Raw genomic sequence first — 17,216 nt, forward strand, 5'->3', positions numbered from 1 at the left:
CAACGTCCTCAGCGTGGATAAGTTGGATGACGGCATGGGCCAGCTAGCATCTATTTCATGCCCAACTCCAAACATTACAGCATCCAGCATTTTGCAGCCAGTGTCCGCGCTCATAGAGTTTGATGCGTTCATGTTTGCTTCTGCACGCTGACGTGATGCTTGTTAATTCACTTGGTAAGCAAATTTTTCCAAGTTTATACGGCCGATAAAACTACTATGCTTACTTCGTATAGCTGTGTGTTAATTTGTTATTGAAAATGATGCTTTGCCTTTTGGGTGAAATTGCGGCTTTTGCCCCCTTTCGCTCGTCAGCAAAATTCACTGTTCTTCTCGGCCAACCACAATCACTGAACCGGTCGCAAAATCCCGCCTGTGACGTTGCACCGTTCCGCCACACTCCACCTCCAATGTTGCGCGATCGCCCCTGCGTTTGAGGCAATGACGTCGTGGCACACTGGGTCAACATTGTTTCGATGGAAGTGTCCTCGACATTGGTCCCTTCATCAATTAGTGGACTATTCGTGACGGTCCGCTTGTCAAGGTCAGGTTGTGATAGGATGGTCTTCACTGTAATCATTGCTTCCACGAAGGGCGGCGGCTGTTGTCGCCTCGAAGTGAGCTCCTTTGTTTGTCACAGGTTATGCCGGGTCCAGTGTAGCCTCGTGGCGGGCGCTCAGCTCACCCGTCAGCGCTGGTCACACTAATTTAGTCCCCAGCTCCTTGCCCATCAGCTCTGGTCACACTAATTTAGTCGCCAGCTCCTTGGTCCTGGGAAAACGACAATCTAAGGGCCTGTCATAGCTGGACGCTTGCCGGTGAAGCATTAATCACCGAGAAGAAAGGCTGTGTATAACATTGCTAAATGCCAACCGTAACAATGTGAATTGCCACCAGACTACCAAAAGTTCCACAAGGAACATTTTTAAAATGTATGCTTTCTCATTCGTTGAGGAAAAATGCAGTGTGGTAACATGTTGACTGGGGCATCAGTGGATATTGCCACGGAGTTCGTATTTCTTGAAACTTCTTATAAGTGGCTTTTCAGCAAATGAGTATGCTTTGCATGCTAGCTGGCATCAAATTGGCGATTAAATATCACATAAAGGTTGTTAATTGAAAAGTTTATTATGCTAGCATTGCGTACTACCTAGCGGGAATTTTGCAGTTATACACATGTCCCCGAAAGGTGTTAATTATAAGCTAATCAGTAATTTTATTTTATCAACCAGTTTTTGATTGCTGCGTAGATCCTGACATGAGAGTTATGGGTTGGTGAAAAGAATTGGCTGCAACCTCAGCCGACTGCCAAGAACACTCATTGTGTGTGTCGTAAGTTGCGCTGTTTCAAGTGTACAGAAAACTGGGAATCCGTTGTTTTCACTTGAGTTAATTTTTTTTTGTGCCATTCATAATTTAGATTCATGTATCAGCAAGCCCCCATGAAGTTCTTGAATTAAAAGAATAAATTTTTTTTATTGCGATAGCAACTATAAGAACACTCGAGGCGCATTTCTGCTGTCGGCTTGATGTTCTGTGTAAAGACCAAGGGCGATAACGTCGTCCCCGCGCGCCGTATGCATTATGTGCAAGTGAAAGCGCGCGAGGGTGAGCCAACAATGGCAGCTCGATCTCAAAGGTGCAAGGGAGGAAAGCAAGAAGGAAGCACGCTGTTTTCCGTCGCAGGCAAGGCACTGGATGGAGGGGAGGAAGGGGGGGGCTGCGTATAGCACGAACGCACGCAGGCCCTTTCTTGAAAGTGATTTGTGTTGGGGGCAGAGTCTAGGCCATGAGGTGCACCGGCAGCCGATAGCTTTGTGTGCGCTATTTTCTCGCCACTCAGTTCACGTCAGAGGCAGCACGAAGACCAATTCGCTCGCTCCTGCTGCCACGCTTCGTGACTCTATCGCTTTGACAGCGACTTTCCCCAGTCATCGAGTTAGATATGTTCATGTTTGCTTGTGTGCGTTTGACATCATGCTTGTTAATTTAGTTAGTAAATGCATGTTTACCCATTTATACGGCCGATAAACTATTATCCTTACTTCGTATAGCCGTCTACTAATTTGCTATCACAATCGATGCTTCGCTTTTTGGGCGAAATTGCGACTTTTTATTTTTTTTCGTGGAACTTCTACTACAGCAAACTGTACTGCATCTGTTGACCAAGTTCTCGTGTTTATACATTACAGCGCTTGTCGAGAACCCATCAGATTGGCCTGGGGAACGTGGCCGTGGTGTTGAGATTGGCCCTGAAGAAGAGGCACTCAAGAAAGAGAAGTTCAAGCTCAACCAGTTTAACCTCCTGGCCAGTGACCGTATTGCCCTCAACCGGTCCCTGCCCGACGTGAGACTAGAGAAGTATGAATGCCATATGTGCTGTTACCATACAGCATATATGATAACCAGAATCGGTTGTACTCACATGCACTCACTCAACAATATTTTTGTAGGCTTTGTACTCACTCCTGCTCATGTGCATTCACACTCAATGGCATAGCCAGGAAGTGTCTACACCCTCCCAGTCCTCGGTCAAGTATGTGTCCCTCTGAAAAAAATTGGCTGGGCCACTGTTTACGCTTGTTGGCACGCACTTGCGTTCCTACTCTTACTCAACAGTGTTCACTCATACTCACTCGTATTCCTCCATTAACACTCGCCAGCATCCACTCATGCTCATGTGTGCGTCAACTCCCAATCACTGGCTCTTACGCACATACATACTCACACTCGACGTACTGCATGTCCACACATTGATGCTGCATGTTCACTCGCACCCTTCATCATCACTAACGATCTATTGCATGGTGTGAAATGAGTACAGAGCAAATAAGGGTGAACTCATAAATGAGATTGCTGACCTATGCTGCACTGTGTGTGGTACAGAGCTGTCGACTATTAAAGGGAACACCTGTGTGTAGAGAATGTCTGGATTTTCCTCTTTCACAAGAGTATAATTGCCTAGGTATGCAGCAGCTAACTTGTGGTAGGTAGCTCTGACTCCTTTCGACACCTGTGCTGGAAGAAGTCGGAGACCTAATTCTCACTGACGTTCCTTCTACAGCTACTTGCAGCTAAGGCACCACTAAAGTGAGAGCTGCACATTTGAATATTCCCCTTAACAGTGGACTCCACTGTATATTGCCACTCCCAAGTTTATTTATTTATTTATTTACCCTAGAGGCCAACGGCATTACAGAAGGGAATGGGAAAAATATGGTCGTAAAGAGAATAGCAACATACAGTGAGTTATAATAAAAATTTCAAACAGGCATGTTGTACTTAAACAATGGCAGTTAGTGCCTCGTGAAAACGTTGGTTATCAATGATTGATGCAATGTCACCAGGTCACTTGATTGCTGTGCGTGGCAGAAAAGATTCCGCAAATGTTTTCATTTTATAAAATGGAATATACTACCTTATGGCGATGATCAGTGCGATGGGACATACATTGCGTTGACACAATAAGTTTGTCATGAAGAACAGTACGGTAATATATGTTATGAAATAAATTCAAGGGGCCAAGTTTTCGACGCACAGCTAGAGACGGAAGGGAAAGTTGCCTGGAGACACACCTTGTATTGCATGAAATTCTCACGAGTCATTGACTGCCACTGTTTTCTAATGCTTTGCTGAATGTGCATATTGGAGCATATTCACAGTTTACACCGTTTGTATGATGTCAAGCTTTATGGCCTATCACTTGATTGTACAGTTTCAGAGTGAAGTTCGACGCTATTGATGTTTTGGCTGTACATTTGACATGAGGGATTATGGATGATTGCTAATTGGTCTGTGCCAGCATACAGTTTTTTAATTTCATTACCCTTATTTTGATGCCGTGTAGGAATGAGGGGACAAAAAAGGAATAAACTGAATAAAAAGAAACATGTTATTGAACTAGCTTTTCCCTGTAGAGAAAAACATCAACTCGGCAGCGACAACTGTGACAAGTAGGTGCCAGCAAATGAGAACTGATGTGGCTTTCAATTGGCCGCTACTTATACATGACAGAAATTCTCGACCCATGTTTAGCATGGATGCGACATCGCAGGCTGGTGCCATGGAAGGAATTTGAGGAGACTGAAGTAAACTCGGATAAATAGAGAAAGTATATTGACTTAAGCAGGTTTATGTACATAAGAACACTTGGCCGTCAGTATGCACAACATTGGTGGACATGTAGAATTGAAAACAATAGATCCAAAGCCGAAACTGACCATGCAGCAGTGGAAAAGCTGCTGAAGACACACTCGGCTATGGCTATAACAGCACAGCCTCGAGAGCACACTGGTCACATGGATGTGTGCAAGTAACGCAAGAAGGCATACTTCAAAACATAAAGCGATTAGATGTTGCATGAACAGCAATAACAAAACAAAATAAAGCAAACACGTCGCACAGTGCTATCCTGTAGCTGCCGTGGTGAGACCTGTGCCCATATCCTCGTATTCCTGCCCACCTCTATCACTCTCGCTAACACTTATGCGGTCCCTGCTGACAATTTGTCAAGGGCAAGTGGTGTAATCATTTCCCCTTTTGTCTACAGATGCTGCCTTGAATATGCTGGACTCTAATGGGTGGATTGGGCACTGCCAGTTAAGCCCGTTCTAGCTTTGGCAGATGTGATCCGTGTGAATTTTTTTTTTATTGTTTGGTGAATAGGTTATTTCTTTTTGTCTAGTTCACTTGTCAAGGCACTCGGAAGTGAAGCGCTGTGCACGTCTGCCTGCCAAAATTTTTGTCTGAAAACTACTCTTAAATGTTGCACACATCCCTACAAGGTGTCGTATCCTTCTTTTCGGTAAAGTTATCTATTTTTCATCATCTATAGCTTGTACTTAAGGCACAGGCTATAGCATGCCTTCCAAAAACTCTTTGCCAGTCGACTACAGCATTTCTGTTTTGTGGCAACCCAGTGTTAAATAACCTTGAGCCTGTTGTGTAAGGCAAAACACCCACATCGTTTTCATGTTTGTTATCATTGCGCTCAAGCAGAGTCTAGCGCTGTGTAATGTTATGTAAAAGGAGCATTTAATATGTTCCTTAAAAGCTGAATACACTGCAATGGAATCGCATGTTCTCAGAGAGTTTATTATGTGTTTGCTGAGGGGCTCCAACTAATCAGTTAGATCTTGTATGCTAATATGTGTAGTACATTTTGCCGTCTTTGTCAAATGGCATAAAGATACATGAATGACAGTGATGACACTTCAGTTGGATACTGTAATGCATTCACACTTGAGCTTCAAGATGGACACATAAACATATAGTTAAGAGGAGAAGGGAAGCACAAAATATATTTACTGAATATTTGCAATGACTTTAGCAGCTGACAAGATCGTGGTTAGCTCGCAACGTCCCTGAGCGTCATCGTCTTTAGACTAATCTTCAGTGTCTTCTTCATCTTGTGACAATTTTGATGTTGCTGCACTCCCCGCAGATGCAAAGATAAGGTGTACCCCGAGAAGCTGCCCACGACATCTGTGGTTATTGTGTTCCACAACGAGGCTTGGTCCACCCTGCTGCGAACGGTGCACAGCGTCATAAGGACATCTCCGCGAGCACTGCTTGAAGAGATCATCCTTGTGGATGATGCCAGCGAAAGAGGTGTGTGTTTGTTGCATGCATGCTTGGAAAAAAAAAAAGGAAAATGGAGCTATACAATCGGGAGTTTCTTTGGGAAGTGAAGGAGGATGAGCCAGGAGCTTGCACCAACATTTATGGGAGGGTGCATGCAGCAGAAGCAGGCGGCGGGGCTTTATACAAATACTGAAGCAAAGCTTTCTTTGCGAACTTTCCAAGACTTTCCTGACTATAGCTGCTGTCTTTCCAAATATACTCGTTTATATACACATAGAAGTTATATGAAGGTACCCACGAAGTGGCTCATATAATAAACATTGTATGCTGAACACATATGTCCAGCATTGTTCTGCATAACAAGAACACAACTTCCTACTTAAAACCTCCACATGTAATTTCTACTCAGACATCACTGAAGCACATCGATCTGTTAATGGAATGGTGAACTGATTTAACCACGGAGTATTCTTCACTGGGTTCTTGGCCACTCCTCCAGTATGGGTAGGTTCCACTACGTCCATAACAGATTATAGTGTCGGCTCACAAATATCTTTAAAGCATACCTATCTTTTAGTGGAATGGTTCATTATATTTAACGAATTCTTCAACTTCCTTTAGTTTCTTTGATTTAGCCATTTGGTAAGTGCTACTAGGGATGCGCTCGTGATTGTCCAATCCTCCAGAATGGGTATGTCCCACGATGAGAAAAAGGCACAGAACTCCTAAATTTTGTTTGATACACGTCATATTTTTCTGTGCATATACCTGTCATCGTCAGATTGTACAAACCTCCGTTAGCTGTAAAGTGTTTAATTAACTGCTTTACATATGCTTCACTTCGCATAGCTTCCGACATTGGATCTGCACGAGTTTTTTTTAGGCTTAGCTTATGCCAGAAGTTCGAAGTAAGGACCTAGAGAGGCACACTGTTCTGTATTTAGTTAGTTTGTCAGTCTGTCAGGCATTTCTCAGCCGAACCTTTTCTTTTTAGCTAAATATTATTTATGCATTTATTTGTACATACTGCATTGCAATAAGTGCTATAGCAGGAATGTGTTAACAGAGGGAATTATACACAGAAAGATACGATACAGCGATGAGGGTGAAATGCTAGAACGATTCATCTTGGATGGCAGATACGAAACCTTTGGGTGAGCATGAGTGAATAGACCCAGGTAAGGAACTACACTCTTCTATGAATGAGGGAAAAAGCTAAATTTAAACATATTAGTGCGTGCAAAATAGGGCATCAAGTTCAGGTTGTGATGTTATCCCGTCGATGACTCTGGCGCGAGGTTAGTATAGTTGCTTTTTGAAAGTCTAACTGAAGAATTGACAATGCCGTGCAAGAAATCTAACGATGCTATGCGGCGATGTGAATAGGGTGAAGTTAAATTCAAGGAAAGAAGTGCAGAAGAGAGTGAAAACTCGCGATCATAACGGTGACATATAAATGTAAATTTTTTTAATTGCTTCTAGCCTGTTAATCAATTAATCAATCAATCAATCAATATTTATTTTTTATGAAATCAAATACAAGATGGGTATAAGTACACATTCGAAGGTCCTGAAGTAACAACTGTCGGGGTACCTCCTAACAAGACATGAAAAGGGGACAGTAGGATCGTGACAAACAGTGAGTCATGTCATATATTATACAATTTCTACATCATCGGAAATAAACGGTAAGAGAGAAAAAAAAGATATATTAAATATATCACAAGTATATTCACACAGTTAAAAAGAAGAAAAATAATTGAAGAAATCTTTAAAATAACATGCAGAAATTCAAACGAGGATAAATGGCACGTAAAGCTAACAACGAGAAGCATCAATTATAGGCAAAATTCAGTAACTTGGTAATTGAACAGTATGTTGCCTAATGGTAAAGCGAACAAAATCTAATTAATTCTAGGTTCATTAAATTATACTACGCGTCAGATAAAGTGTTCATGAAATGCTCCTTCGTTCTACTCTTGAATGATACTAATGCAGATGGCTTCGTATTAGATGGTATTGAATTCCAAACAGAAATGCCTGTAAACGCTACAGTAAATTTCCCATAATTAGTTCTTGCTTTTGGAAGAAGAAGATTGAGTTGTGCAGAAAATCTTGTGTTGTTATAATTGACGAGGCCAGAGCGAGTAAAACCTGGAATATTAAACTCGCACTGCTTATAAGGGTTCCAAACAACAGATGTGCAGTCGACAGCAGGATGGATTAGCGATTTATGTAACAGTAGCTTAGTATCCTTTGGAGGGTTGGCTAGTGTATGACGTAGGTAACCTAATTTTTTTAGTACAGAAGGACGTAGGGACGGTTTTGTCAAAGTTAATGTCCATTTTCCAGGTGTTGCACCAAGTGCAAAACCTAGCAAATGACTCTTGGAGACGGGAATGATCTTAGAACAGTTAATAAGTTCATATAAAACACTATCATCGGCATAAAGACGAATGTTAGTAGAGATGTTAACAGGCAAATCACTTATGTAAATTAAAGGAAGCAGTGGCCCAAGAATGGAGCATTGGGGCACTCCAGTTGTCGCATCAATAGCAGTAGAGTTGGTCGAGCTGCAAGAGACAAACTGGGAACGAAGTGAAAGAAAGCTTGAAATCCAGTTAACTAGTTGAGGATTATTTAGTACAACATTAAGTTTAGCAAGGACTTTGGAATGTAATACTGTGTCAAATGCTTTAGAGAAGTCTAGATAATGAACAAAATGAGAACAAGCTGAAAGCATGAGCCGAGGTTTTGACAAGCGGACAAAGAGAAGTCTATGAAGACAGTGTCAGCCTGGTTGCCAACATCAGTGTTAAGGAAACTGTCATGCCTAAACTCAACTGTGTTGTCATACTAAAAGCGTTCCTAAACCCATGCTCTATGTTAGCAGATGATGCGAGTTCAGGAAAAGCACTGTGTGTTTATGAATGATACGTTTTATGATTCTGCATGACTGTGTTGTTATTGAAATCGATCTGTAGACTGCCTATCACCAAATTTATGAAGAGGAAGCACTTTAGCTAACTTCCATGAGGAGGGAACAGTGGCAGAGGATAAGGATTTGTTGAATATGACTATCAGATACCTTCATGACCACAAGGAATAGCGAACCAAGAATGTATTGTGTACACCATATGGGCCGGTGCATTTCTTGGTATCCAAGTTTAATACGAGGTTTCAGAATTCCTTCAAATATGGACTGAAAATACTTGTTGAAAGCATCCGATATTACTGACAGATCACTGATAACGCCTTTATCAATATTGAATTAAGTGGGTGTAGCATCGGGCGGTAAAATAAAAGACCAAGTTTACAAGGGTTGGTTCTTAACAGATCAGGCAGTTGAATGCGAAAGAAGAAATTTTTGGCCATTTGCAATTTCAAATTAAGTTAATATTTTACCTTGTGAAACCTGTCCATAGTTATGGGATCGTTGGTTCATTTAGAACGCCGAAGCCTACGGACACGATGAGATAAATTCAAGGTGTTGTGAGTGATCCAGGGAAGGTTAGCCTTACTTATCTTAGTTTTAATGGGCACAAATCGTTGGATACATGACTTGACAAGATCCTCAAAGTAATTAACAAGACAATTTAAATCCTGTCTGTCTGATAGAGAGCAAAACATATCGAAATGATCAGTTAAGAGATCAGTAATGGAATTGTTGTCTGCATGAGTGAAGTCAGGGAAACTAGTAAATGTATAGGGTGATTTTGAAGATTGGACAACAGAGCGACAACAAAACACCTTTATGATCTGGTAGTCCTCCTATTACTTCTCAAGAGAAGTCATTTTTGCTAGGCCAATGCTTAAGAAAACCAAGTCGAGGATGGAATTTAGCCTAGTTGCACTAGAAACAACTTGATTGAGCCCGAAGGACAAGGAAATATTTTTAAATTCCTAACAAATTGCTACGTTACAACCTGTTGTATTTAGGGATAGCCAGTGGATGCCAGGAGCGTTGAAATCACCCATGTAGATAAATCGTGATGAAGCAATGTTAGTCAGGGACATTAAATTTGCAATAGCATGAAGGACATCAAGGGAAGAATCAAGCAGACGATATATGATGCTAATTACAATACGCTTATTAGTATTCAAGAAAATTTTACACCGCACGGTTTCTATATCCTGGGGCAAGGGCAAAACTGAGACACGAAGATCCGAATGGATAAGAAGTATGACTCCGCCACCAGTGCCATGGATCCTGTCTAGGCACACTGGAATAAAACTGGGTGGAGTAAACTCGGACTCATAAATATTACTATGTGGCCATGACTCAGTGACGCCTATAACATGACGGGAATAAATAGAAATAAGAGGCAGTAAGTCTGGAAGTTTTTTAACAATACTGTGAGTGTTAATGTTCAAAGCAATGAGGATATTGAGATGTCCTAAACAATGTCAGGTAGTGAATGAGCCAGGAGTCGAAGACACAGGCACGCAAGGTAATGGTTGAATAGATACTTTTACTAATATGTTTAAACTGTCATCTCAATAATAACGAGCCTTGTCAATGAATGCATGATCGTAGCTTAGCTTTATGACACAGCCATTGTTACGTATGCCAGATTTTTTTCCAGACAGGTCTAATCCTTGCAGAGGAGTCTTCTGTAATGAAGAAATTTGAGCCTTTAAGTTTATAACTGTTTTTTAGAACCACATTTTTGTCGTTGAAATCAGAAAGTCGTAGAATAATGGCACAAGTGTGACCAGCGCGTCCTCTGCGAAGCCTATTGACACATTCAGTGTGAGGACAGTGTTACATCTCAACACCACCGAGGGTGTTAACTGAACATTTGCCACGTGTCAAACCACCGCACCTCCTATCCAGACGTCAACGCGGCGTGGACAACAACTATCATTCCCCACCCCGCCATTACGTGGAAACCGGAGAAAAGGATGAACGGGAGGGAACCATGACGATGAACGTATAGGCGCGTTAAATTTGACAAGTCAAATCACCACCCATCCCTCGGCACTTATCCAGCCGTCGGGACACAGTCTAAACCAGCTGTTGCAGGGTTCCGTAAAAGGACCTCAGCCACCCATCATGTGGCAGACTGAAAGAAAAAAAAAGGGGGGGGGGGAGGTTGTGCAACAATGGAAGAAACTAGGTGCCGCCGGACGACACCTACTTTCCAAACCAATTTCAGATTCCAAACCAGTTTTTTCGAGACGGAGTTACTGCTGGTTATGGATAGCATGGGCATAGCATCGCAATGGAGTCGACGATGGTGATTTGCTGCTGGACAGCCTTCAGTTTCCCTAGTCGACTTGCCTAGGGAAGAGGACAGGATTAAAAGCAGAGACTTTTCGAGAGTGAGGACAGAGGGTCCTGATGTGAACAGAGACATTTAACTTGCTCCTGCATGGAGTGAGCTTCTGCACTGGCGCCGTGTAACTAAACAAATAAACCCTTTTTCCTTTATTTTCTACAGCTTGACGTCGTAGTCGATGGGCTTGGTGGATTCCATGCCCTGAATGCCACCCTAGCCGCAACAACAGCTAATCTTCAAGGTCTCTTTAAGTACAGACGTAATGTTGAACAACAGCATTGCAGCATTTTCATTGGGGTTTTCTAAAAATACCGTATAAGATTATTTCTTCGAGAATGATTTTCTAGGTCATCATTTTTTAATCCCAGCTTGGTAATTTGAGAAGATAAGGAGTTGATTTCTGCACATGGTTATCTGCACGTGGTTATCATGGTTAAGTTATCTGTGCAGGAAAGGAGATATACAAATAAGGAAAATGTGTACAGTGAAAAAAAAAAATTTTGGTCATGGCTGGTGTTCTTAATGTTATGTACGAATGTTGCCAGTAAAATGATATCTCATGACATGTATCATTTTGTCACTTGTTGCTAGCAGTAAACACTGGCATTTACCCTTGATCTTGTTTTGTTCTTATGCTTATATCTTGGCCGCTGAGTATGGCTGCAGATACCCCTTGCCATTTGATTCTGAAGTGCATATAAAGTTATTAAAAGAAATTATGCTATCTTTTGCAGAACATCTGGGAAGGAAGCTTGAAGACTATGTTGTCAAGCTTGAAGTGCCTGTTAAGGTATGTGAAAACATTTTCTCCCACCCATTTTCGTTTCCCCATTCCCGTAATGTGCAGTACAATAGGTATATACAGCACAAATAATGAACCCAGCCCATAATACAATATTCATATTTTGTATGCTGTTGTGGATTGTAAGTGACTTAAAAACAAAACTGAAAGTTGTTTGCTAAAACCGTAGGCAATATTCACAACCTTTGCATGCAGTTCAGTATTGATGATGGCATTCTGCAGTATCCAGTACATTCTGTCCAAGAAGTGTGCTATATTCAAGATGCTTTTGTTTAAAACATTCGCTATTTCAAAGCAGTTGGTGAAACTGCAGTTTACTGGTCCCAAGTGCCCATCAGTGTCTGTCTGTTTTAACATAACTCAAGCCTTGTGGATGGAGCTCTCACCTGCAGACAGTCCTATAGTGTCAGTGCCATTATCCACAAGGATGTACTGCTAGCATCATGACTTGGCCATCTTTTACAGAGCAGTAGATACCACATGGCTGCATGAATATTTACATGTAATAGATAATGCCTCTATACTACATCACTTTTCTGATGTTTTATAATTTCTTTGCCCAACTACAAGTGTTAACTTCTTTTTCTAACAGCTTTTTGTGTGCTTGTGCACTGCTTCATTCATTTATTGGTGACCTTTTGCACAATGTTTCATCATATCCATGTAGAATAACCATGATTTGAGGCTCCATGCTATTTGATGGCAACATGTAAAATGTGTATCATGGGCCTCTGCACTCATGTGACAATCGTGCACGCTCGACGCCCTGTGGTGCGCCTGCAACATGATGAAACTGTTGTAATCTTACATATTTACTGTTGCACCACTTTAATCCACAATAAGCAAACATTAGTGTGATTATTGTAAGGAGGCTTTTCTGTAATTATGTTGGTGCATCCAGTTAGCAACATAGGGAAGATATGACAAAATGCTGATTTTTGTGTGGAATTGCTTTTTTTTTATCTTAATTGTGGTTAGTACATGCACAAAATAGAACTTGCAAGGTAAGTAGCGACACTTCGTACCTGCTACATGCACGACTGGGGATGTCGTGAAGCCAAGTTCCAGCTTTCCAAAACAGTTCAGGATTATAAACATGACTCACATCACTGTTTGGAGTTTCAGAGTACCATGAGTGTTACCAAACTTGCATGACAGGGTGCCACAACAGATTTTTGTTGCTTACTCATTGGTTTAAATAATTTTGCGAAAAGATGTATAACCACGGCTCTAACACATTTCCACCTTGATATCACGGCATTGTTTCTCTTTTGCATGGTGTCAGTCATCCCGTTTGCCTTGGATAGCCATACAGACACTTGTGAACAAATGCTTATGAGCTGCGGGCAGTTATGCATACTTGTGCTTGTAGTTGCAGGAGTGATGCAAGGGCTGAGAATTATTTGGAGAAACATCACCGTGGCCTGCAATAGTGGTAACTCAGATGTTTTGATCTATACGTGTGATGCTTAACATACTGGCCAAAAAAAAGAAAAAGAAGAAAAGGGGTGGGGGAGGTCTTGAAATCTTTCTGTTAAGTTCAGCATAGAATGAGATGTCAATGTCTTTTCGTGGTGTAGGTCATGCGAACAGGAAAACGTTCGGGCCTCATTCGTGCCAGGCTCCTGGGAGCGGCTGCGGTTAAAGGCCAAGTCATCACATTCCTGGATGCCCACTGCGAGTGCACGCATCACTGGCTGGAACCACTGCTGGCACGCATTGCCGAGGACAGGTATGGAGGCCGAACCTCCTATGGCACTACACAAACTATTGAGCGTTGCATTAATAGAAGCGCCAGGTATACATGACTCTTCCAGCTAAACCACTGGCTCATTTCCTTTAGAGTTTGGCACAGAGGTAGTATATTGCAGTGGGTTCAGTTTTATACTACACCAATGCAACTCAAAAATGTCAATTTTGCTGCAATAAAGCAGTGGCATTATTGTTATTATTGTGCTGTCCTGGAAAGCCAAAAGCTTCAATTTAACTGAAATTTTTGTTGAACTTTTTTGGATTCTGCGGTTTCAATATGCATTGAAAACATAGCAGGCCAACTAAAACATTGAAAACACTGATTTATTTCAAAAGAACTGCTTTTTGACCTAGTTGGTGCTTGCTGAAACGCATAATTTCCACAAAGACTGCACATGTGTGTATTTGCCTATTTATTCGTGGGTATGCAGCCTAAATAACTCAATTGAAAAGCTGCTCGTGCCGTCAACTATTTGTCTGCTTTCTTGTGCCTGTCTTTTTTGCGGTGATGTCTTTCTCGATTTATTTGAAGTAAAGAGAATTTCAACTTTTGTCAGAGTTTGCATTATCACAAGCTTACAGTATCTAAAACAAGCATAGTGCTACAACAAAGCCTTTGTCCTGCATTTTAGAGATGCAAAGTATTTATTAACCAAATAGATACATGGGCAACAATTTTACTTAGCCCTTGCACTGAGAGCCTCACTTGGTCCTGCATTTGCATGTGTTGAGATTTGCTGCCAACATATTAATTTGACGAGCTTTGGCAATTGTGGACCTGGTCGGCACATCAAGCATCGATTATTGTTAACCGCTCACTCACCCACTCTCTCTCAGGACTAGAGTGGTGTGCCCTGTGATCGACGTGATAAGTGATGAGACATTTGAGTACATTTCCGCTTCGGACATGACCTGGGGCGGCTTCAACTGGAAGCTCAACTTCCGCTGGTACCGGGTGCCACAGCGAGAGGTTGATCGCAGAGGTGGAGACCGCACGCTACCCATCAGGTATGTCGCTCCTTTTGGTGTATGCAGCTGCCAGCTGAACAACAGGTATTGTAGTCCTTGCACTGGCGTGATGTGCTGCTAAGCCACCCTTTGTGTCAGCAGTTGCCTGCAGAGGTATGCAGTGCGCTGCATGTTGCCTTGTTTCCTACATCCTTAACTGTAGAGGGCAGTTATGATATCTATATATTAAGAGTTACTGTGCATGCTCACATATGGAGCAGAGTTGTGCAGAGGTCCGCTATTTTGCGTGCAAAATAAAGTGCTCCTAGAGTATCCCCAATAGAGCAGGGACACTAGAGCAGCGTTGCCATCTTGGTGGATTTTCTGCCATATCTAGCGAACTGCATCAGTTTCACAGAAAAAGTACAGTTCTAGTGGACTTTTTAGTGGAACATAATATAACTTTTAGCAGATTGCACTTTTTGAGCAAATTTTAGCATATGATAGTGCATTTTTAGCTAATTTGGGTAAAGTGGAATTGAGGATGGTGGCGCAGCTCCTGTTTAAAAAGTTTCACTTTCAACGGTAAGTGTGAGCAGCATATCTGAAAGTAAACCTCGCCATGCATCACATTGTACAAGAATTGGCGTCATAGAAAGTGAATGGACGAGCATCATGAGTTTAGTGAGGACATTAACGATGCAGAACTTTTGGTGTGAAATAAATTATTACTGCAATTCTTCTGGTAAATACGCATTCTAGCAGACTTCGCTCTCTCAGTACTGGTTACCTGTTACCCGACTAGAATGCTGAAGCTGAACAATAGTTCAGCCACATGAATCTGTTGAAAACAAAACTCCGAAACATGCTCGCCCCGGCACAGTGGCATATTATGATCATCATAGCTGGGTTGAGCAGACTGAAAGAAGAAGTGCTTCGACTACGAGCTTCCAGAGAGAGTTATGTCTTGTTGGCTACACTCATTATGACTACAAAGAGTGAGTGAGGCATTAAGTTCAACAGGAGCTGCTAGTCAGTCGGAACATTTGGTCTACCAAATGGAAGACGAAGGCCCACATACTGACAACAACCAACTGGCAATCATGTTTTGACACTTACACGCATCTGTGCCTGCACCAAAAAAAAGTGCTGCAGTCATAGATGAAAGATAATTGTTGGGAAAGAAATGACTACGCCATCTTGTGTATTTCTGCAAAAGTGCGAAATTTCCTTCTAGTCAATGCTTACATTCCGCATTACAGCCACCATTTGAATTCTATAGTCATGCAAGCAGCACAGCCATATCTCTCATTTGTAATTATTTACACTTGCTTTCATACGTCTCTTGTGTTAAGTTACTCTCATGGCTGTTGGATTTTTCTTGCTATATTTAGTATCTACACTTTCTTTTATTGTAGGTTTTCAAACAAGAATATATGTTAGCAGATAATTTAGTGGATTGCTAAAAGAATTTGCAGATTCTAGCAGATTTCGGGACCCCTTTTGGTGGAATTCTTGACAACCAAGGTGGCAACATTGCACTTGAGGCCATATTATTATGAACTAAAGACATCTGAGCTTTGTTTGATTTCTTCTCAATAAATAGAAATATTCATTGCACACATTGAGGCAGAATGCAGAATACATTGCTGCGCACAGTGCGGTGGCGTCAAAACACACACAAATTGGCAATCCTGAGTGAGTAAAAAAGAATGTGGTTATCGGCACATCAGGGTCAGATAAAGGGTGCTCCTCCCAACCTCAATGAGTCGGCTCACGGGTCTGCGCGTGAACTTGCCCACCGCGCTACCCTCGACCAATCGGAAGCCGACTCACTAGAGAACAGGGACACGCCCTCCACCTACAACGAGATAACTAAACACTACTATCTCAGCCGTAGAACCTACTTTGTTCCTCATCCGCGCCTCAATAGAGCTCAAGCATTAACGCTCCGTCTACTACAAACGAATACCTATCCGAATCCATCGCTCTTAAATAAAATCTATCCGCATACTTACACCAACGCTACCTGCCACGATTGTGGAGATATAGCCACGTTAGACCATATGCTCTGGCGGTGTGCTCGGTCACGCTCTATCATCGCTAACAGCTCGGCCAGATGGGAGGCGGTTCTCCGCAGCCCTCTTCTGGCTGACCAACTCTGGGCTGTCCAGCAGGCCCACGATGCGGCCGAGAGGCTCGGCCTTCTGGTTCCCACGTGGGAGCGGCCCGCTTCGTGAAGACTCACGATCTGCAGGACTTTAATTAATAAAGTTTTACCATACCATACCATCGGAACTGAATCGAGGAAGAGTAATTTGGAAGCGGCTGTCTGTACATTGGTCATTAAAAAAAAAGGTGCCAATCTGTGGTGATGGCACTGGTGCTGCCATCGCCAATTTTCTTTATCTGAGCTTTAGTCCTGGCTTCTCCGTGTTGTGTGGTTGCTTTGTGAAGCATGCACTCAGTGAATGGAAGTGCGAGCAGCATATGCAAAACAAACTCGCAATTCTGCTCCCTGGAGCAGCGCATACATTAACTCTAGTTTGTGGTTCGATGCAGTTCCACCTATGCAATGTGAAGGCAACCTTGATCAGCTGGCACGGTCTCTATTTTGTGTTTGTGACTCACTTACATACCCAGTTTCATTCTGGCTTTTGTTGCCCTACCAGTGACATTAACATCACTGAGATTTAGCTCGCTTTCAAATGCAGTGTTATAATTATATTTTGCTGGTAACTGGTTAATTTGCACACTGCCACAATCTGTGATATCACGCGGAACTTGTGCAAGCATGTGAAAGTCTCATCGGCGCCCATCTTTTGATTTTGCTTCGATTTCTGGTTTACGAC

The 17,216-nt window shown here is 42.2% G+C and overlaps 1 protein-coding gene across 4 annotated transcripts in view; it reads left to right on the forward strand.

Moving 5' to 3' along the window:
- Window positions 1-17,216, forward strand: part of Pgant5 (polypeptide N-acetylgalactosaminyltransferase 5) — a 343,624-nt gene that overhangs the window by 313,641 nt on the left and 12,767 nt on the right. For all 4 annotated transcript variants that reach the window (XM_065429901.1, XM_065429902.1, XM_065429903.1 and 1 more), the window contains 5 exons: window positions 2,190-2,358; window positions 5,441-5,607; window positions 11,597-11,652; window positions 13,245-13,396; window positions 14,254-14,424. In XM_065429901.1, coding sequence (XP_065285973.1) covers window positions 2,190-2,358; window positions 5,441-5,607; window positions 11,597-11,652; window positions 13,245-13,396; window positions 14,254-14,424 — 715 coding nt within the window. The remainder of the gene's footprint in view (window positions 1-2,189; window positions 2,359-5,440; window positions 5,608-11,596; window positions 11,653-13,244; window positions 13,397-14,253; window positions 14,425-17,216) is intronic.

The sequence above is a fragment of the Dermacentor albipictus genome, chromosome 1, assembly GCF_038994185.2.
Source record: "Dermacentor albipictus isolate Rhodes 1998 colony chromosome 1, USDA_Dalb.pri_finalv2, whole genome shotgun sequence".
NCBI classification, from domain to species: Eukaryota; Metazoa; Arthropoda; class Arachnida; order Ixodida; family Ixodidae; genus Dermacentor; species Dermacentor albipictus.